The 22,903-nt window shown below is 39.4% G+C and overlaps 1 protein-coding gene across 1 annotated transcript in view; it reads left to right on the forward strand.

The window, feature by feature from the left end:
• EPHA3 (EPH receptor A3) overlaps positions 1 to 22,903 on the forward strand; it is a 185,730-nt gene that overhangs the window by 123,919 nt on the left and 38,908 nt on the right. Inside the window, exons 7-10 of the mRNA XM_031058110.1 lie at positions 5,770 to 5,894; positions 19,671 to 19,833; positions 21,294 to 21,396; positions 21,846 to 21,913. Of these exons, the coding sequence (XP_030913970.1) occupies positions 5,770 to 5,894; positions 19,671 to 19,833; positions 21,294 to 21,396; positions 21,846 to 21,913 (459 nt within the window). The remainder of the gene's footprint in view (positions 1 to 5,769; positions 5,895 to 19,670; positions 19,834 to 21,293; positions 21,397 to 21,845; positions 21,914 to 22,903) is intronic.

Below are 22,903 nucleotides of genomic sequence, written 5' to 3' on the forward strand. Positions count from 1 at the left end.
TGCTGAAGCTGCTTGTTTCCCCCTTTCCAGTTCCCTGCAGTCTTTCTTCCTCAGCACCTGTGAAATGCCCCCAGCCACTCTGGAGTCTGTAACCACAGGCTGGAGCCTTTCACAGATGCATTTGGGCACTTCTGCCATAATGCAGGCAGTCATCCATCAGAACAGCCATGAACAAACCACTTTTTTTTTTTTTTTTTTTGTTTCTGGGAGAAATGTGCCCAGCTTTGTTTCATCCAATGGCAGCCTGCTTGAGTTTGCCTTTGAAGTTTCATTCTGTTTCTTTCATTCCCTGTTTTGACATGTGCAAATGTGATCTTGATAGTCCTTCTCCCAGAAACTGTGAGCCTTTTCACCCTCTTCCTTATGATGGAAGCCTACCAGGATCCAGCCTGGGGCTGGTGTGAGGGGCTTTTTGCTGATGTGAGATGAGTGGAAGGCACATCACCTTCAGGCTGATGGTCACCCAGTGATGTTACAGAATCAGGTGACATTTTACAGCCCAGGTCATAGAAACAGATGGAGCCTGCTCTGGCTCAAGGAAAAGGTGCAGGAGGACAAACACAGGCACTGTGCTGGTTTAACTATGTGTCCTGAAGATTAAAGGGCAAAGGGCTGTGCCTGCACGTGCCTTGAAGTGGTGGGGAGTTGTATCTGGAGGAGCAGCATGGAGGGTTTAGCAGGTTTCCAAAGAGTTGTTAAAGTGGGACTGTTTCCTCCTCCTCCTCCTCCTGCCTCCTGGGAGGTACCTGGGGACCTTCTTGGAATGTGCCCTTGGGATGGGGCTTGCTTGCTTCAGCACAATCCTGTAGCAGTGCTTAACAGAGAAAGTGAATAGGAGTGCAGCCAGAGGAGGTTGAAAACAGGGCAGGTCCTGCTTTCTGTGAGCAGGACACTCTCATAAATCCCTTCTACCCTAATCCACGGAATAGATGCTGGAGGTGTTAAAGATTCCAAGTAAAAGCACAGCTGTTCACAGACTTCATGTTAGTGTGACCGTGTCATGGAGGTGTGACATCATTACACGGATCTGTGAGTCAGTGCTTGGGACTCTTACAAATCGACTAGTGGAATTGATGGATAAACCTAGAAATAAAATGTTGGTTCTCAAAAAATCCAGATGCTGGGTGGTTTTGCATTAATCCTAATCCAAATGTGTGTGTGGAGCATTATGAGCAGCACCAGAGCCAGCACCATGGTGAGTTCTCTCCTGTCCTGACTGTGGATGTGGCTCCAGTGTCCCAGAGAAACTCTCTTCAAGCGAGAGATCAGTTTGTTCATTCAAACACTGGTATTTCTACTTTAAATTGCATGATAGTTTTGTGGCTTGGATGCTGGTCCTCTAAGACTGGCAGATTTAGGTTTGAGTCCCGGTGGATCCTACTTTGGATCAGAGAATGCAGATTTAATTTTCAGGTTATGATCTTTATTTACTGCTCTTGTTCCACATTACCTCCTGAGGGTATCATAGACATTAAAGAAAATTTATAGGTTATATCAGATTACAGTATTATGATTAGATAATAAAAGCATCAATTTTCTAAAGAAAGGAGAAGGAATAAGCCTTCCCTTTTTTCAGCAGGGCAAAAGTTAAAAATTGAGTAGAACAGTCAATTCTGCTTGGTCACCATCTTTCAGCATAGTTTGGAAAGGCAAAGCATATTTTACTCTTGTTTGCAAGCAAAAGCTGGAAGTGAGCTGTGAGTCATTTTAGAATTAAATCCTTTACTAAAATGTAATTTGTGACCTAGAAACCTAAGCCAGAAACAATAGGACTCTAAATGTTTCAGCAGTTGTACACATGTGCCTTCGCAGAGTTAATACTGAGTTCTCCCTTTCACAGGACAGGGAATTTTCTTTCAGTGCATTTATACATCTGTAAGCCAGTCACATATGAAAACAATAACCAAGGAATAAGGAAAAAGTCAATAAGGAAATTTATATATAGCTGCTATTAAACTGGAGGAAAACAAGTCATCTGTTGGGGTCAGTTTCAGTGGGAAATCAATTTGAGCAGAGTTTTATTGTCGTCTCTGCAGATCCTTCATGTTATTTGCTTGCACCTTTAATAGTCATGACTAAGGAGGTTTTTACACTTGAGCCTGAGCTCCCTGAATCATTGTGTTTGTTACCTTTTCAACATCCACATTCCCAGTTGTCACAAATGCTACCTAACAACAGCGAGCGCTCAAAGTACATTTCCCCTCTTAGCTCCAGGGAGTTTTCAAGGTTCCTGTTAAGTGCTCAAAGCAGTTAGGCTGCAGTGCCAGACAAATTCGAACCATGTGAAGTGTAAAAATGCCTCTCTGTGCAATGCATGGGACTGCTGGGACTCAAACTCTTCATATATGTCCACACAAGCCTAAAGTTAGTCAGAAAAGCCCAGCTCCTATTCAAGTGAAGAAGTTGAGTGCTAATACATTAATCAAAATATTGATAAAAATGTAAATACCTGGCAGCATACAAGACATGGGATTATTTTAAAAATCACTGAAACATCATCTTAGTCTAAAAAAGTACTCTCCTTAAGTTTTACCTTTAGGTGCAAGTTTTCTAAATGGTGAACTAACTTAACCTTTGCATGCCTGTTGATACTTCCATATAGTTTTTAAAATTTCAATTCATCCTAAAAAGCTTAATAATGTCTCATTATTTGCTAACCCAGTTGTTTTGTCAGCGAGAGCCACAGCTTTAAAATAGAAATTTCATTTTTAATTTTCAATTTAAGATAGAAAAATAATGGAAATTTGATGATAAATGGCTGTTCTAAATATCATATATTTCTCTTCCTTTTTGTAGCCTGATTTTGAATTCCATCTTGTCCTATTGTGGTTATTTAATTCTCTTTAGGAAACTCTTGATTCTCTCTCCCTCATATGGAGAAACAAAGTCTAAGCATTGTTGCACATGGTGATGCCTTCACTGTTTATTGGTTTATAATGTTAACTGCCTTTACTTTGATTTTTCTCTTTGCTGCATTTTCAGACACTTCCAATTAAATAGTGAAATACAGTAACTGAGATGCTCTGATGTTACAAAATGGAAATTAAGGCTGACTTCTGTTTATACAGTATTTAGAACTTATTATTATTTAGAGCTTATTAGTATTTAGAACTTATTAGTATTTACAGCTTATTAAGTTTTACATTGTATTCTAGGTATGGGTACAACAAGAAATTAATTAAATGGTCCAAATGTCAGGTTATTTCTCCGAATTACACCCCAGCCCTGGGTTGGGGCCATGTTCAGGTTACCTTAACTCTTTCTTAAATTCATTGATTGCAGTAGATTTAAGCATAAACTTGTAAGTTATCTGAACAAGATATTTCTTTAATTGGGTTCAAGATTTCTAGCACTTTTCAAACCCACTCATCTAACAAGTATAGCAAAAAAAAAAAAAAGCATTAAAATTTAAAACTGTGACAATCCAGCTTCTCACTAAACTGCAAAGAAAGGTTTTGTGCTGGGATTTTTTTCCATTTTGTCTCACCTTGGTGTGGGATCAAAGGTGGCTGAAACATGATGTTCCCTTGATTATTTATCTCCCCTCCCTGAGCCCATGCAGTGGGATTCTGGTTTGCCAGACACTCTGGATGTCTCATTTCTGAGCAGCTTTGGGAACCCTGGGGATTAGGGAAGGTATATGAATGTTTTATAATGTTATTGATAACTGCAGAGCAGATGTTTTCTAATAAACTGCTGCGAGATAAGTTACTGGTAGCATCTGCAGAGATGTGTGCAAATGAACTCAAAATAATTAATACTGTGTTAGGAGAAAGCTTGTTTTTAAAAGTTTGTCTGTATTGGAGCATGCAAGATTGTTTCAGCCTGCCCTGAGAATCTTTTAGAGCAAAATTACCATAATTTATTAGGGGAAAAGCCATTTCTGTTAATCATATATTAATTATTCATAAAATCAGTATTAATTTTACCTTAATGGGAAGTGTTACCAGCTGGGGACTGGGGTTGATAATCTATTCACATAGCAAAAAAAAAAAAAAAAAAAAAAGAAAAAAAGAGGGATAAATAGCTTGACTTGAAAAGAAGACATAAAAATGACTTAGGAGAGCATAAAAGCAGCAAGTATGGATATATGAGTTCCCATGGAGCTGGCTACAGCAGGGAAGTTCAGCCTGCTAAGCACTTTGTGTTTTGGCTCCGACACTGCTTTGTGGGATTCAAGTGGAATTGCTGAAGGATGTTTGTTGCACACAAATCCTGTCTGCTTCTCCCAGACTGATTTTAGGAATTTAAATTCAGGATAAATTCCTCCTGCTGGAAGAAAAGAAAAAAAAATTGTCACTTTTTAATATTTTGTGAACCGTGTGAAATGTGAAAATGCAGTTCAGAGGATGTGTTCAGCCTGGAATGAACATGAAAAAGTAGATCCTCCACTCTGTTAAAGGAGGATTTCAATACTTAGATTATGACTCAGGACTAGAAAGTATATTTTGCTGGAAGTTCAGCAAAATCAAAAACAGAATGAATTTTCAGAAATTAATTTTAATTAAAACCTTTCTTTTTCTTTCATTTTCTTTTCTTTTTTAATTTTTTTTTCTCCTGACTACTGAAAGTTCTTTTGCAAAAATGAGAACCCAAATAGGGCATTGGCTGAAGCATGCAAATATGTCATGCCTGTAAAGTGCAGCTAGTTTTATATGAACAATAAAAGCTTCAGAGGATTCAGCCGATACTAAATTGTTGAGATCAGCTCTAGAGCCTTTTTATTAGGATAGCAAATGTTGAACTTATAAACAGATTTTATTTACATGTTAAGATAAAAGGCTGTTTATTAGTAAAAGATTTTTTTTTAAATGACAGTTACAACCTCCAGTGTGTGATCTGTAAAATACAATCTGATGAATTTTAGCCAAAGCCATGGAAGAGAAGCATTTGGAGTGGGAAGTCAACCCAAAAGAAACAAAACAAAATAATTTTTAAAAATTGCACGGCTTTCAGTGAGTCCAGGAAACCCAGACCGGGTCTTGGAACAACTTATGGATCTGGGTGGTCTAAAATTGAACCAATGTTCAAGAATCTTAAGTAATTATTATTTTTTTATGTGTGTATTTAACATTGATACTATTTCCACATTGTGGGTGGTGTGTGAACCTATGGTATGCAATCAATTGTCGTGCCTAACCCTGATCAATGCACATAAAAAAAATTATGCTATTTTGCAGTTTAGGTTTTCCTTTTTTATGAATTTTCATTTTCAAAGAAATGTGGTGAAAAGTGAAGAGTGTATGGGAGCAATTTTCATCTGAAGAACTTAACCAAATAATGATGCCAAAGAGGCTGAATTGTGCTGATGGTTATTCCCAGCCACGAGTACCAGGAGCTCCTTGTACTTTAATGCATCCCAGCACCCTTTTAGACTTTCTTATCAAAATGTTAGGAAAGTCTAAAGTCAGAGTTCTGCAGAGTCTGGTAATGATAATACCTCGGCATTATAACAAACAGGTACTGCTGCTATTTTACTCTGTATTTCCCACTGAATATATTTCATTGCTTACACTGTAGTAGCAGATCAAAACCATCTGCTGCCTTGCCACCAGTCCTCCTCCAGTGGAGGAGAAAATCTCAGCTGGTTTTCCATGAGGCCAGGGTGCTCCAAGGCAGGAGTACTACGGCTGCAATCCAGCTGCTGCTGTCAGTGCGGGGCCAGACCTTTGCTGGATTAAATGAAAACCTCACTCTTTGCCAAGAGCTGGAACAGAGATAAACTCAGTTTGCTTCTCTCCCTCCCCTCTTCCCCTGCCCCCTCTGCAGCTCCATCCCCCATCACAGTCATAAGGAAGGACAGGACGTCCAGGAACAGCGTGTCCCTCTCCTGGCAGGAGCCTGAGCATCCCAACGGGATCATCTTGGACTACGAGGTCAAATACTACGAAAAGGTGGGAAGGTCAAAGAGGAGCGGTTTGCTCAGCACTGCTGGGATGAAATCATTGCATCTTGCCTGTGTTAAGGGTTCAGAAACACTCAGGTTTGTACAGCCTGCCTCAACAGCACTGAGCATTGGAACTGCTCAGTTTTTGGTGATGAGAACATCAGGAAATGCAAAGCGAAATCATTGTGCTGTCTACCAAGTTCACAGAATTCACAGACTAACTAGGCTGAAAGAGACCTTCAAGATCTCTTGATCCTTGACGCTTGATCTCTTCAAGACCATTGAGTCCAACCCAGCCCCAGTACCTCAACTAAACCCTGACACCCAGTGCCACATCCAGACTTTTATTAAACATACCCAGGGATGGGGACTCCACCACCTCCCTGGGCAGTCTTTTCCAATGCTTTTCTCTTTCTTCCTGTGTCTCATACTTCCTTCCATAGTGATGGTCTCCATAATCAGAAAAATTTCCATGAATGAGTGCATGTCCCCACGGGCAAGTCTCTGAAATTGCTTGCTGTGCTCTCCATGGTACAAATTATCAAATAAATGTAAAGGAAACCTGATTTTGGCTGAGGGATACTCTGACCTACTAGGTAAATTTGTTATTGCTGAATAATAATAAAAAGTTGGCTTTCCTAGTTCAGATTAAAAGGAATGCACATTTTCTGTATATTTTTCTCAAACTCATCAAAAGTGATCAGAGTTCCAGACACTGACATGACAAGCTCTAATGAGGAAAGTAGAGCTAGAAAAACTGAAATATCAGAGTTCACACTGTGCTCAGTAGAGTCTGACACAAGTCTAATGTATTGATACACATAGTTAAGTGTGAGTTTCCCTGACAAGTAGAAAGGGAATTTTAATAGTTTAAGAAGTCCCTAAAGCTATCTGACCATCCTTGGCTTTCTGTTTGATCTGATGATTGGAGAACAGAGGGTTCTGTAAAGGAAGAGCTACCAGCAATTCCCAAGCTCAAGATCCCCTCCATCCCCCCTCCTTGCAATTTGATCTCAGTATGAATATTTCTCATTTGATCTGCTACTTCTTCAGTGCTGAAGCTGCTTGTTTCCCCCTTTCCAGTTCCCTGCAGTCTTTCTTCGTCAGCACCTGTGAAATGCCTGCAGCCACTCTGGAGTCTGTAACCACAGGCTGGAGCCTTTCACAGATGCATTTGGGCACTTCTGCCATAATGCAGGCAGTCATCCATCAGAACAGCCATGAACAAACCACTTTTTTTTTTTTTTTTTTCTGTTTCTGGGAGAAATGTGCCCAGCTTTGTTTCATCCAATGGCAGCCTGCTTGAGTTTGCCTTTGAAGTTTCATTCTGTTTCTTTCATTCCCTGTTTTGACATGTGCAAATGTGATCTTGATAGTCCTTCTCCCAGAAACTGTGAGCCTTTTCACCCTCTTCCTTATGATGGAAGCCTACCAGGATCCAGCCTGGGGCTGGTGTGAGGGGCTTTTTGCTGATGTGAGATGAGTGGAAGGCACATCACCTTCAGGCTGATGGTCACCCAGTGATGTTACAGAATCAGGTGACATTTTACAGCCCAGGTCATAGAAACAGATGGAGCCTGCTCTGGCTCAAGGAAAAGGTGCAGGAGGACAAACACAGGCACTGTGCTGGTTTAACTATGTGTCCTGAAGATTAAAGGGCAAAGGGCTGTGCCTGCACGTGCCTTGAAGTGGTGGGGAGTTGTATCTGGAGGAGCAGCATGGAGGGTTTAGCAGGTTTCCAAAGAGTTGTTAAAGTGGGACTGTTTCCTCCTCCTCCTCCTCCTGCCTCCTGGGGCATACCTGGGGACCTTCTTGGAATGTGCCCTTGGGATGGGGCTTGCTTGCTTCAGCACAATCCTGTAGCAGTGCTTAACAGAGAAAGTGAATAGGAGTGCAGCCAGAGGAGGTTGAAAACAGGGCAGGTCCTGCTTTCTGTGAGCAGGACACTCTCATAAATCCCTTCTACCCTAATCCACGGAATAGATGCTGGAGGTGTTAAAGATTCCAAGTAAAAGCACAGCTGTTCACAGACTTCATGTTAGTGTGACCGTGTCATGGAGGTGTGACATCATTACACGGATCTGTGAGTCAGTGCTTGGGACTCTTACAAATTGACTAGTGGAATTGATGGATAAACCTAGAAATAAAATGTTGGTTCTCAAAAAATCCAGATGCTGGGTGGTTTTGCATTAATCCTAATCCAAATGTGTGTGTGGAGCATTATGAGCAGCACCAGAGCCAGCACCATGGTGAGTTCTCTCCTGTCCTGACTGTGGATGTGGCTCCAGTGTCCCAGAGAAACTCTCTTCAAGCGAGAGATCAGTTTGTTCATTCAAACACTGGTATTTCTACTTTAAATTGCATGATAGTTTTGTGGCTTGGATGCTGGTCCTCTAAGACTGGCAGATTTAGGTTTGAGTCCCGGTGGATCCTACTTTGGATCAGAGAATGCAGATTTAATTTTCAGGTTATGATCTTTATTTACTGCTCTTGTTCCACATTACCTCCTGAGGGTATCATAGACATTAAAGAAAATTTATAGGTTATATCAGATTACAGTATTATGATTAGATAATAAAAGCATCAATTTTCTAAAGAAAGGAGAAGGAATAAGCCTTCCCTTTTTTCAGCAGGGCAAAAGTTAAAAATTGAGTAGAACAGTCAATTCTGCTTGGTCACCATCTTTCAGCATAGTTTGGAAAGGCAAAGCATATTTTACTCTTGTTTGCAAGCAAAAGCTGGAAGTGAGCTGTGAGTCATTTTAGAATTAAATCCTTTACTAAAATGTAATTTGTGACCTAGAAACCTAAGCCAGAAACAATAGGACTCTAAATGTTTCAGCAGTTGTACACATGTGCCTTCGCAGAGTTAATACTGAGTTCTCCCTTTCACAGGACAGGGAATTTTCTTTCAGTGCATTTATACATCTGTAAGCCAGTCACATATGAAAACAATAACCAAGGAATAAGGAAAAAGTCAATAAGGAAATTTATATATAGCTGCTATTAAACTGGAGGAAAACAAGTCATCTGTTGGGGTCAGTTTCAGTGGGAAATCAATTTGAGCAGAGTTTTATTGTCGTCTCTGCAGATCCTTCATGTTATTTGCTTGCACCTTTAATAGTCATGACTAAGGAGGTTTTTACACTTGAGCCTGAGCTCCCTGAATCATTGTGTTTGTTACCTTTTCAACATCCACATTCCCAGTTGTCACAAATGCTACCTAACAACAGCGAGCGCTCAAAGTACATTTCCCCTCTTAGCTCCAGGGAGTTTTCAAGGTTCCTGTTAAGTGCTCAAAGCAGTTAGGCTGCAGTGCCAGACAAATTCGAACCATGTGAAGTGTAAAAATGCCTCTCTGTGCAATGCATGGGACTGCTAGGACTCAAACTCTTCATATATGTCCACACAAGCCTAAAGTTAGTCAGAAAAGCCCAGCTCCTATTCAAGTGAAGAAGTTGAGTGCTAATACATTAATCAAAATATTGATAAAAATGTAAATACCTGGCAGCATACAAGACATGGGATTATTTTAAAAATCACTGAAACATCATCTTAGTCTAAAAAAGTACTCTCCTTAAGTTTTACCTTTAGGTGCAAGTTTTCTAAATGGTGAACTAACTTAACCTTTGCATGCCTGTTGATACTTTCATATAGTTTTTAAAATTTCAATTCATCCTAAAAAGCTTAATAATGTCTCATTATTTGCTAACCCAGTTGTTTTGTCAGCGAGAGCCACAGCTTTAAAATAGAAATTTCATTTTTAATTTTCAATTTAAGATAGAAAAATAATGGAAATTTGATGATAAATGGCTGTTCTAAATATCATATATTTCTCTTCCTTTTTGTAGCCTGATTTTGAATTCCATCTTGTCCTATTGTGGTTATTTAATTCTCTTTAGGAAACTCTTGATTCTCTCTCCCTCATATGGAGAAACAAAGTCTAAGCATTGTTGCACATGGTGATGCCTTCACTGTTTATTGGTTTATAATGTTAACTGCCTTTACTTTGATTTTTCTCTTTGCTGCATTTTCAGACACTTCCAATTAAATAGTGAAATACAGTAACTGAGATGCTCTGATGTTACAAAATGGAAATTAAGGCTGACTTCTGTTTATACAGTATTTAGAACTTATTATTATTTAGAGCTTATTAGTATTTAGAACTTATTAGTATTTACAGCTTATTAAGTTTTACATTGTATTCTAGGTATGGGTACAACAAGAAATTAATTAAATGGTCCAAATGTCAGGTTATTTCTCCGAATTACACCCCAGCCCTGGGTTGGGGCCATGTTCAGGTTACCTTAACTCTTTCTTAAATTCATTGATTGCAGTAGATTTAAGCATAAACTTGTAAGTTATCTGAACAAGATATTTCTTTAATTGGGTTCAAGATTTCTAGCACTTTTCAAACCCACTCATCTAACAAGTATAGCAAAAAAAAAAAAGCATTAAAATTTAAAACTGTGACAATCCGGCTTCTCACTAAACTGCAAAGAAAGGTTTTGTGCTGGGATTTTTTTCCATTTTGTCTCACCTTGGTGTGGGATCAAAGGTGGCTGAAACATGATGTTCCCTTGATTATTTATCTCCCCTCCCTGAGCCCATGCAGTGGGATTCTGGTTTGCCAGACACTCTGGATGTCTCATTTCTGAGCAGCTTTGGGAACCCTGGGGATTAGGGAAGGTATATGAATGTTTTATAATGTTATTGATAACTGCAGAGCAGATGTTTTCTAATAAACTGCTGCGAGATAAGTTACTGGTAGCATCTGCAGAGATGTGTGCAAATGAGCTCAAAATAATACTGTGTTAGGAGAAAGGTTGTTTTTAAAAGTTTGTCTGTGTTGGAGCATGCAAGATTGTTTCAGCCTGCCCTGAGAATCTTTTAGAGCAAAATTACCATAATTTATTAGGGGAAAAGCCATTTCTGTTAATCATATATTAATTATTCATAAAATCAGTATTAATTTTACCTTAATGGGAAGTGTTACCAGCTGGGTACTGGGGTTGATAATCTATTCACATAGCAAAAAAGAAAAAAAGAGGGATAAATAGCTTGACTTGAAAAGAAGACATAAAAATGACTTAGGAGAGCATAAAAGCAGCAAGTATGGATATATGAGTTCCCATGGAGCTGGCTACAGCAGGGAAGTTCAGCCTGCTAAGCACTTTGTGTTTTGGCTCCGACACTGCTTTGTGGGATTCAAGTGGAATTGCTGAAGGATGTTTGTTGCACACAAATCCTGTCTGCTTCTCCCAGACTGATTTTAGGAATTTAAATTCAGGATAAATTCCTCCTGCTGGAAGAAAAGAAAAAAAAATTGTCACTTTTTAATATTTTGTGAACCGTGTGAAATGTGAAAATGCAGTTCAGAGGATGTGTTCAGCCTGGAATGAACATGAAAAAGTAGATCCTCCACTCTGTTAAAGGAGGATTTCAATACTTAGATTATGACTCAGGACTAGAAAGTATATTTTGCTGGAAGTTCAGCAAAATCAAAACCAGAATGAATTTTCAGAAATTAATTTTAATTAAAACCTTTCTTTTTCTTTCATTTTCTTTTCTTTTTTAATTTTTTTTTCTCCTGACTACTGAAAGTTCTTTTGCAAAAATGAGAACCCAAATAGGGCATTGGCTGAAGCATGCAAATATGTCATGCCTGTAAAGTGCAGCTAGTTTTATATGAACAATAAAAGCTTCAGAGGATTCAGCCGATACTAAATTGTTGAGATCAGCTCTAGAGCCTTTTTATTAGGATAGCAAATGTTGAACTTATAAACAGATTTTATTTACATGTTAAGATAAAAGGCTGTTTATTAGTAAAAGATTTTTTTTTAAATGACAGTTACAACCTCCAGTGTGTGATCTGTAAAATACAATCTGATGAATTTTAGCCAAAGCCATGGAAGAGAAGCATTTGGAGTGGGAAGTCAACCCAAAAGAAACAAAACAAAATAATTTTTAAAAATTGCACGGCTTTCAGTGAGTCCAGGAAACCCAGACCGGGTCTTGGAACAACTTATGGATCTGGGTGGTCTAAAATTGAACCAATGTTCAAGAATCTTAAGTAATTATTATTTTTTTATGTGTGTATTTAACATTGATACTATTTCCACATTGTGGGTGGTGTGTGAACCTATGGTATGCAATCAATTGTCGTGCCTAACCCTGATCAATGCACATAAAAAAAATTATGCTATTTTGCAGTTTAGGTTTTCCTTTTTTATGAATTTTCATTTTCAAAGAAATGTGGTGAAAAGTGAAGAGTGTATGGGAGCAATTTTCATCTGAAGAACTTAACCAAATAATGATGCCAAAGAGGCTGAATTGTGCTGATGGTTATTCCCAGCCACGAGTACCAGGAGCTCCTTGTACTTTAATGCATCCCAGCACCCTTTTAGACTTTCTTATCAAAATGTTAGGAAAGTCTAAAGTCAGAGTTCTGCAGAGTCTGGTAATGATAATACCTCGGCATTATAACAAACAGGTACTGCTGCTATTTTACTCTGTATTTCCCACTGAATATATTTCATTGCTTACACTGTAGTAGCAGATCAAAACCATCTGCTGCCTTGCCACCAGTCCTCCTCCAGTGGAGGAGAAAATCTCAGCTGGTTTTCCATGAGGCCAGGGTGCTCCAAGGCAGGAGTACTACGGCTGCAATCCAGCTGCTGCTGTCAGTGCGGGGCCAGACCTTTGCTGGATTAAATGAAAACCTCACTCTTTGCCAAGAGCTGGAACAGAGATAAACTCAGTTTGCTTCTCTCCCTCCCCTCTTCCCCTGCCCCCTCTGCAGCTCCATCCCCCATCACAGTCATAAGGAAGGACAGGACGTCCAGGAACAGCGTGTCCCTCTCCTGGCAGGAGCCTGAGCATCCCAACGGGATCATCTTGGACTACGAGGTCAAATACTACGAAAAGGTGGGAAGGTCAAAGAGGAGCGGTTTGCTCAGCACTGCTGGGATGAAATCATTGCATCTTGCCTGTGTTAAGGGTTCAGAAACACTCAGGTTTGTACAGCCTGCCTCAACAGCACTGAGCATTGGAACTGCTCAGTTTTTGGTGATGAGAACATCAGGAAATGCAAAGCGAAATCATTGTGCTGTCTACCAAGTTCACAGAATTCACAGACTAACTAGGCTGAAAGAGACCTTCAAGATCTCTTGATCCTTGACGCTTGATCTCTTCAAGACCATTGAGTCCAACCCAGCCCCAGTACCTCAACTAAACCCTGACACCCAGTGCCACATCCAGACTTTTATTAAACATACCCAGGGATGGGGACTCCACCACCTCCCTGGGCAGCCATTCCAGAACTTTATCATCCTTTATGTAAAAATCTTTTTCCTGATATCCAACCTGTATTTCCCTTGGTGCAGCTGGAGGCTGTGTGCTCTGGTTCTGTCAGTGCTGCTGGAGAAAGAGCCCAGCCCCACCTGAGCACAGGCACCTTTCAGGAGCTGTAGAGAGTGATGGGGGCAGCCCTGAGTCTCCTTTTCTCCAGGCTGAGCACCCCCAGCTCCCTCAGTTGTTCCTCATGAGGAATCTCCAAGCCCATCACACAAACACAGAGTAATGCAGTCAATATGTAATTCTTTTATTTTCTTATTTTCTGAACTAAAATTTTGTTATTATGCTGTTCTATCATGCTGTCAGTGTCCATCCATTTACCCACATGCTGGTGGCACTTCCCTGTAGCATGAGCATCTTTTACATGAAAATTTTTTGGAAAATGTTCGCTGGCCTACTGGGCTGGTTTGCACTGTGAAAGTTGTTTTTATGAATGACTGAATTATTCATAAATTGCAAGCAAATGACTACAAATGAAAGAAAATCTACTTTCTGCTTTTTATTGGCATTTTCTTTTATTTATGACTGTTTATTTAGACATCCTATAGAGATCTATATTTACAAAAGAAGTCTTTGTAACAGAATGTTTTTAGGAGGTCTTACTGATAGAATTGAAAAGACCATAAATTGTTGTGGAGATTGAAGAGTGTGGTCTTAGCCATTTTTTCATAGATCTATTGATAGGTCTATTTGATATATTGCTCCTGCAATTAACAAACTTTGAAAAAAATGCCAGAATTTTGGTTTAATTGAGCATTAGCTAACAGTCTTTATATCTAATAATCAGGCTTATATTTCATACATACCAGTGAAGATGTAGTGATAATATCCTCTAAAAAATGCTGTTAAAAATACTCCATGAGTATTCAGTTAATCTTTAGAAATTTCTTTTTCATGGAGCTTTGGAGTGGGATAATGTGGTGTTGGTAGCTCATGCCTGATCTTCAGATGAAGAAAGAGGATCAGAAGGCTGGATGCTGAAAATATTTCTCTCAAATTTATGCAATCTGATTTTGGGAAGAGTTTTTTTGCTGAGCACTTGAACCTTCAAAGACCTTGGTAAAAATCTAAACATACCATGTGCTGGTGATAATGGGGGAAAAAGAAATCATCCAAAACATTTCAACTCAGTCTTATTCAATGGAGCAGCATCTGTGGACTTATACATTGTTGGTTTTTCTTTAATTTCAATTGGGACAGGATTAATTTCAGTCATCCCCAGGAAAGCAGGGCTTGGGAAGACAAATGCCAACACTCCAAATATCCCCCTCTTCCTTCTTCTATCCCAGCCTTAGAAGCTGAGCATGGTGCCACGTGGGATGGGGTGTGCATGTGCTCAGCTGGGATCAGCTGTCCTGGCTCTTTCTCCTCCCAAATCCTTGCTCACCCCCGGTCTCTTCTTTGGAAACGTGTAAGAGGCCTTGACACTGCAACCACTGCTCAGCAATAACAAAAATATCTCTCTATTATCAAACCTGTCTGTTTTCAGTGCAATTCCCAAAGCTACAGCTGGATATTGTGAAGAAAATTAATTCCACCCCAGCCAAAAACAGCGCAGGTGATCTCTTGGGTTTTACTTGCCCCAAAGGGAGAGATTTTTTCCCCTGCTGTGCACATTCAGTTAATTTTAATTAAATCACATATAAGTTGTATTTGTGTTGGTTTGAGATTTTTTGATCATCTTTCTACACCGAAATTGGGGTTTTCTGTTCACAAAAATTGCTATGCAGTGCTGTTTTATGCACAGACAGAGCGCACAGCTCCTATTCCCACCGGGTGTATCCACTCTCAGGGAGCACTTGGTTGTCAGAAGACAGCTTTATAAGACAACCCACCAGTCTTTGGGGGCTGATCTTGCACATGTGTTTCTCCCCTTTGAAGTCTGTGATCAAGAGTTCATATGCACCAGACAGTTTTCTTAAACCAGGGAGCCAAGTGCTTGACAATGGGAGCCAGACCATTTAGAGCAAAAGGCTTTTAAAAAGCCAACCTTTCTGGCACCAGTGCTTTTAATATGTGTTCTGCAGGCCCTTGGGGACTCAGAAGCCTATTCCTCAGGGTTTATGAGGGGGAAAAAAATTAAAAAGCAAATCTGTTGTCAGGAGACTTGAATCTATGTATTTTTAAGCTTTGCAAATAGGTTCAAAACTAATTCTCTGATAAACTTGCTTGAGGCCAGAGCAGCTCATGCAGAATTGTTACTCTTCATTCCTCCGCCAGACACCTTTGAAAGATGCTGTTTTTCAGTCTGGCATCTCTGAGCATGCTTCCTTCCCTCCTCTTTTAAGAGGAGGGGTTTCTTTTCAAACTGGTCCAGTCCATTTGATTTTTCTGCTTCAGAAATCATCTTGGTTGTGCTCATCAGAAAATCCACTGCTGTTAAGTGGAAATAAACCCTTCAGAGTTAGCAAATCTGGGTATTTCTCCTGACAAGTCATACCTGATTGCTGGTAGATGGTTTATGTTCAGCCATCCTTTTTCATCCTGCTTGTTTTCACTTGATATGTCTTTTGTCATCCCTTAGAAATTAAAAGACAGAGCATTAATAGAGCAATGCAGGTCAGCCCAATTCTGTCATATATCTGGTTCGTGGCATTATTTTGCTAAGCTGGTCTTAAGGTATTTAGGATATTACAAGAGATTTGGAATAAAAAATACAATGTCACGTATATAAATTGTAATGTCTTGCAGTTTTTTTCTCGTGGATTATTGTCATAAAATATGTGAAATACATTCAGTTTCTCAAGGGCAGTTAATTAACCTGCTCATTTGGGGTTTTTTCACCAGTTATTGCCTTTGTGTAGCTGAAAGAGCAGAACTTTATCTGTGTCTAAAGAAATTAGTTGCTACAGCTTTAGGAAACTATTTGAATTCGTTGGAATTAATCAGAGTGGCCTGGGTTGGAAAGGAACTTTATAAGATCATCCGTGACCCCCTGCTATAGGCAGGGATAATTTCCACTATCCAGGTTGTCCAAAGCCCCATCCAACCAAACTTTGAGCACTTCATAGCATGATGAACTGAGTGTCAGTTTTTCAGAAGCAGTATTTGGAATAGAATTGTATTTTTGAAAAAAAATACAATTTAGAGCTTTATTATGAAGCCCCATCAATGTTTATTCAAAACATTTAAAAGACACAAAATCTTCTTTCAGAGGGAGACCATATGGAATTTTTAGGCATTTATTTTATGGTAAGGCGTAACATTTTATGTTAAGTTAATGGTACTAAATGACACCTCAGTTTAGTTCATCCATATAATGCTGTGTTGAATTTTAAGTGTCTCATCCATCACAGTGCATAAATAACAAAGCCATGTTTTTCCCTTGCCCAAGCCCTATTCTTGCCTTCTCCTTGTCCTTGTTCACATAATCATGTTCTCTTGAAGGAGTATCTTGTCATGTGAAGGTACAGAAAAAAGCCATCTCTTAAACATCACTCATAAACTATTAATTGTTACAACTAAATATGTGGCTTACAATTAAATCACGTACTCTTTATTAAGATGGAGTCTTCTGCAAACAGTGATTGAAATTCAGCTTCAGGCTCAGGTTGCTAAAATAGATTTGCTTTTGCCATCATAGGAATTGTGTGATCAGTGGTTACAGCCAACACAGAACTCTGCACTTTGAGGCTGAAAAAGTGCATTATATTCAAATCACTTTGTTGATTTTCAACTCTAATTCTTCTGGCTTTAAGTGCAGGTAGACCATGAATACACCACAAGAATTGTAGGAAATGTCATATCCATGCAGAGCTCACTTCTGGCAATAAGGAAAGCTGTATCAGGGCTATGGTCTCCTCCCAGAAATGTGTACTCAGGTTTTGGCCTCTCAAGTGCACATGAAGCTGATGGAAAAACTATTTTTCCTTCTATAATATAAGCACTTTCTGTGCTTATCTGGAAAAGGGCAAACCATTCACCCTTCCTGGTATCAATTTAAAATGTCTCCAAAATATGATTTTTGTAAAACAAAGTGTAAAATTATAAAATGTCACTTGCAAATGAGACCCTAACAGCAGTAGGATGTGCTTCCCAGCAAAGGTTGTGTCTGATAAACTATGCAGAAATATTCAGGAAGAAATTGCTTTGTGCATCCAAGCTCAAATTTATCCTCAGAGTGTTTGGTTGAAGTTCTGCTTGGCAAGGACTGACTCTCCTTTTTGTGTATTCCTTCTGCTTATGGCAGCTCTAGTGCTGTATCTCTGAAGTTTTCCTTTATCCCCAGGAAAGATAAACTTGGGCTTTTATGTGGTGTTGCACTGATTTGATTACTACTAACATAAAAAATGACTTACAAAATATGTGTGTAAAAAGCTTCCCATAAACTAGAGATACCATGACATCCTCCATACCATTGTTTTAAAGGTTTATTTTCCAAGTTCCAATGTGGATTATTAACAGACAGGGCCATGACTCTGTTTTCCCTTGCACGTATGTATCTGCACCAGAAAGAAATGTTTGCATTTCATAAAAGCAGCCTGAAGCGAGATCAAAATGAATGTCCAGTCATAGCATACACAAAAGATGTTGTGTTTTAAAGACAAGATTATTATGTCTTTGAAATTAAAATAGTTGCCTACATCCAACTGAATGACGAGATAAGGAAAGCCTGCAAATTATAATACTAGGCCTTTGTTAGTTCAAAAATAAATAATTTTACACAAGCCTGTTAGCTCTTTACAGTGCCTTCCTGTAAATTTGCTCCCCTGAATTTAGAACAGAGATCTCTTTAAAGAAGTATTGGGAAACTCTGAGGAGGTCCAATGCTGATTTCCTTTTTATTTTTACTATGCAAAGAAAATGGGCCATGGTTAACATTTTTATAGTCATTCTTTGAAGACTGGGTCCAGCTCACCCTGTCTGAGGTTTAGATTCTGGATGGTAACTTTTAGGCACAAGCTTAGCTCCTTTTTCTGTTTTCTTAAATTTTTTTTTTCTTCCTTTTTTCCTTTCATTGTGATTTCTCACAGGCATAATGTTGAATACTACATGGAGATTCTGGCAATTTTCCTAACCATGGTGTAAATGTTTCTGTTTCTGTATATCAAAGTACTGCCAAGAACAGGGCACTTAGGCTTCTTTAGCACCAAAGTGAGCAGTTTCTGATGTTCACCTACTAACCTAGAATATCCTGACTCTATTCCTGCAGACAGCAGAGCAAACACACTAAAACAACTCCAGTCACTTGAACTTTACACCTGGAGGTGAAATGGCAATGAGTGTGTTGGGTGTTTTCCAACCCCTGAGCTCGTGCATTGGCACTGCAGAGTTGTCAGAGTGAAAATGTCAGCCCCTGAGCAGCTAATGCAAAGCCATGAGACATGATGAGGGTTGGGTGAGATGCTCTGCATCCGACGTGCCTGCGCTGGGCTGCCGCTTTCAGCCCGACAGGATTCAATGGCCACAGTGTTCTGCACGGGGCTCAAAGCAAAAGGACATCACATGAAATCCCCACCACCTCCAGAATAAAAAAAAAGTTCATGCTGTGGAACCTAAACAATTGAGATTCTCACAGTTTCCCACATGTGTGGCTGCTGGCCAAGAGGGTTTTTTTTCTGAGACAGTTCCAGCTGCCATATTTAGGAAGCCAAAAATGCTCTTTTGGTACAAGATGGCTTTAGTAAAATAAGCAGTACCTCAGGCCCCAAATGCATGCTTAGATGTTAAGATTATGCGCTTACAGTGGGACAGAGACATACTTTTATCAGGATTAGCTTTTTACACAGTGTGAAGTGTATCCAAACTTACCAAATTACAAACCAGTCCTCCTCTTATTTTATATAAAAGACATTATGTCAGACATAGGTGACTCTCAAGCAGAGGGGGTTTATGAACATAGTCCAGGATTGAGTTCAGTGTGGTTTTGTCCAAATGAGGATGGACACAACTATCTCATAGTTTTTATAGCATAATAGAAAATCAGCTAAATCTGCCTTTTTGCTGAGCTGAGGAGCCTGAGTGGGGTTTCCCTTCTGACTGTTATAGAGGCAACCACTGTCTTGTAAAATGTGAAGCAGTAAAAACTGCATCCTGCAACAGCTCTGCAGGGCCCTAAAATGTCTAAGTTGGGCTGTTACAACTTCCAGTTCAGTGCAGTAGGCAAATCTGATTTATGTTTTTTTAAATAATCTTTTAATAATTTTCTTGTTGTATTATAGACCACGGACAAAATTATGCAAAACCATTTAATAAAATGTCATAAACTCAACATGTCTAGTATTCAATTTACAGGACAATACCATACCATCTGATGATTGAAAGTATCTTGTTAAAAGATGATTGAAAATGAATGTTTGCACAAGTGTTTGTTAGGCTATAAATATTCAAAAATACACCAGTGGTCTCCAGGATGTTTATAGTAATTTAGAACCAACCAGCTTTTTTTTTTTAGGGTGTGGTTTTAATCTGATGTCTTTTTTCAAAAGCAGGAACAAGAGACAAGCTATACAATTCTGAGAGCCAGGGGCACCAATGTGACCATCAGTGGCCTCAAGCCTGACACCACCTATGTCTTCCAAATCCGAGCCAGGACTGCAGCTGGATACGGCACCAGCAGCCGCAAGTTTGAGTTTGAGACCAGCCCAGACTGTATGTATCTGTTCAAAAGGTTTTTGCTGACATCCTGCCCAGTTCCTGACTGATCTCAATGGCTGCTTTCACTCCTGCTCTAGTTGAGGAAATGTGTCTCATAACTATTTATGATGTGTCTTTCTTGGTAGCACTGCTGGATAACTTTATGTTTTATCACTAAACTTGAAACAGGCTGTAAAGAAAGTTCCATCCCAGAACTATCACAGATGGTGTTTTCTTCCATTCCCTACCCTACTTCTACCTCAGGCCAGATTTGATGCCTTGCTAGACCGTGGCTCCTGCTGAGGGAGGAGGTGTGATAGAAAAACAAAGAGTAGTGTCAAGCCAAATCTTTCACCCTGATTCTGTGTATATTTGAGATATGTTATGTATTTCATCCCCACTTCTTCCTTCTCCACCCCAGCTCTTATTCTGAAAGACAAATAAGCTTCATGTTTAGAAAAAAAGAGTTAAAAATTGCTGTTATGGTGACTTGCAGCTTTGGTGTTCTAGTTGAAACTAGAACTCAGTATAGGACAATTACAGCGAGGAGGAAACAATCAGTTGCACAGATAAAAAAAATGAAGTTTAGAGGTTAATGAGTTTTCTCTGCAAAGTAATGTTACCAAAAGAAGGGGAAATTGAAAAAGTAAGAATGTGGAAGGAGACTGGGGTGCACATCTCAATAAGAAGCATACAAATTACACAGATGACCAAAAAATGGCATGAGTTTCTTGCTTTGTTACCGCGTTATCCTAAATCAGTGCAGCTGTGGGTAACAGGCACTGATGGGGATGGTGTGACCCTAAACAGAGGCTCTCTAACCCGTGTGGGCCAGGAATGGTAGCTGGAGACTGGCCCTCACACCAAAGGTCTAAAGCCATCCTGTCATTTTGTAACAGTTCATTTTGTAAAGTTCCATGCTCAGGGACCACAGGGAGATACCCAAAATAAGGCAGAAAATAGCCCTTATTTTCCCTGTAGACATCTATGCCTGCATGCCCTGGGTTTCTACAATCTTCATGTGGATATTGTCAGGCTTAGCTGGGAAATTAGCTCCTAAAAACACTTTCCATCATACAGAAGAGGAAGTGAAGGTGATGATTATTGGATTTCTTGCCACGGAAATTTTCCTTACTGAGTATGACATAAAGTCTGTATGGCATACATGACATGTATGTTTGTATTTATGTATATGTTTTTATATTAGCATCAGTTTGCCAGCAGTTGCTACAATTAGCAAGAGTAAAGATTGAGAGTAGCAGAAGCAGCTTTGGTAAATTGGCAAAGATGGCTGGAGTCTTAAGTTTTCTTCTCTTGTATTTATTTGTTTGATGAGAAATTATGTCCTGGATTAAATATCTGCCAGGAGACCAAATGTTATATAATGATGCCTGTCCCCTTTGTGCATGTAAATTCTGATGTCACCAATGAGATGTGTGTGAGGTTATTTACACGTTTTTGTGTTGCCTTTGCAGCCTTCTCCATCTCCAGTGAGAACAGCCAGGTGGTGCTGATTGCCATTTCAGCAGCAGTGGCCATCATCCTCCTCACAGTGGTGGTGTATGTCCTGATTGGGAGGTGAGTCTGGGGTCTGATTTGCACGTTTTCTCCTGTTGCCACATCCCAGGGGGGCCCTGGTGACAGTGGCACATGGAGTGTCATGGTGTGCTTGTTTTTTAATCCTTTGTCTGCTGCCCAGGAGCTCCAAACACTGCTCTCAGTCAGTAATGAGCCCGCTCACATTAGCAGCCCAAATCATGCAGCAGTTGTTAAAAAATGCTATAAACACATTCTCAGGCAATTGTAAAATTAAACTGTAGGGGTCAAAAATCAACAAATCCTCTCATTAGCCAATTTCCTCAAATTCCCTGAGAACATCACATGCCTCTATAGGGCACAGAGAAAGTAAATATCATTAAACTTTCAAACAGGCTTTTAATTGTGCAGGGAAAACATTCTATTCTGTTTCCACCTGCAGTTAACACATAAAATTCTCTGTATTAATTTTTTTTTCTCTTTGCTTGTAGATTCTGTGGATACAAAAAGTCTAAACATGGCACTGATGAGAAAAGGCTGCATTTTGGGAATGGCCATTGTAAGTTACTGAAGCCTTTTAATGCTTCTAGATCTGTTGAATTCCTCCCCTAGGTAACTGATATTTTTCAATTAAAAAAAAAAAGTAGAGCCATACCTCACTTAAACCAGGGTGAAATTAGGAAGAGAATTATCCCTTCTCTTGTGGGTAAGGGGATTTTCCCCAAACAATTATTCTTTGTTTCAACTTCTTTCATCTGTGTTCAGGTTACCAATGAACAAAACATCTCTGTCTATGTTCAAACAATGCATGTGGTTGGAATTGTGATATTGATCCTGCTGTGCAGCACTGAAATCCAGAGTACAACTACAGCTTCCTCATTATATAAAGTCTAAGAAATATATTTTCCTTTCCCAAAGCAAAATATAAATAAATTAAACCCATCTTGATGAACACTAAAGCTGCTGTGAAAATTACTTGATTGAAAAAGTTCACCTACAAATAATTTTAATAATCTGATTCTGGATCCCCTTTGCAATGTGCATAATTTTGTTACACTTTTCCATAGCAGAGCTGTGGATCCTGAAGGTTGGCTCACAGGCAAAGCTCCATCCATACACCCTTTAAAACAGGACAAAAATTAATTTTGGAGCAGGAGAAGCTGAGGGGAAAAGAAGGTGATAGCCTAATTCCTGATCAGGAATGGGAGGATTACTTGGTTGGTTTTTCATTTAATCGCCGTACTTTGGATTTTTAAATCTTTACAGGCAAAGATAAGGCCCCTAATAGACACCAAGACAAGAAAATCTTTTTTTTCACCCACATAATTCTTGATGTCTAATGAGGCTTTGTTTAATAAGAAGCAATAGCTCATCTTTGAAACTGTTTCAACTCCAGATGAGTGTCCTGCTACACCCTGTAAACCATGGTTGAATCATGTATTTCTGTGGTTTAGCATGTTGTAACATTAATATCTGTGGGGTTTTTTGCACACAGCATTGGCACTCTACTGTTTGCAAGAAAAGAGCTGCTGGTACCATAATCAGGTGG

The sequence above is a fragment of the Geospiza fortis genome, unplaced genomic scaffold (assembly GCF_000277835.1).
Source record: "Geospiza fortis unplaced genomic scaffold, GeoFor_1.0 scaffold72, whole genome shotgun sequence".
NCBI lineage: Eukaryota > Metazoa > Chordata > Aves > Passeriformes > Thraupidae > Geospiza > Geospiza fortis.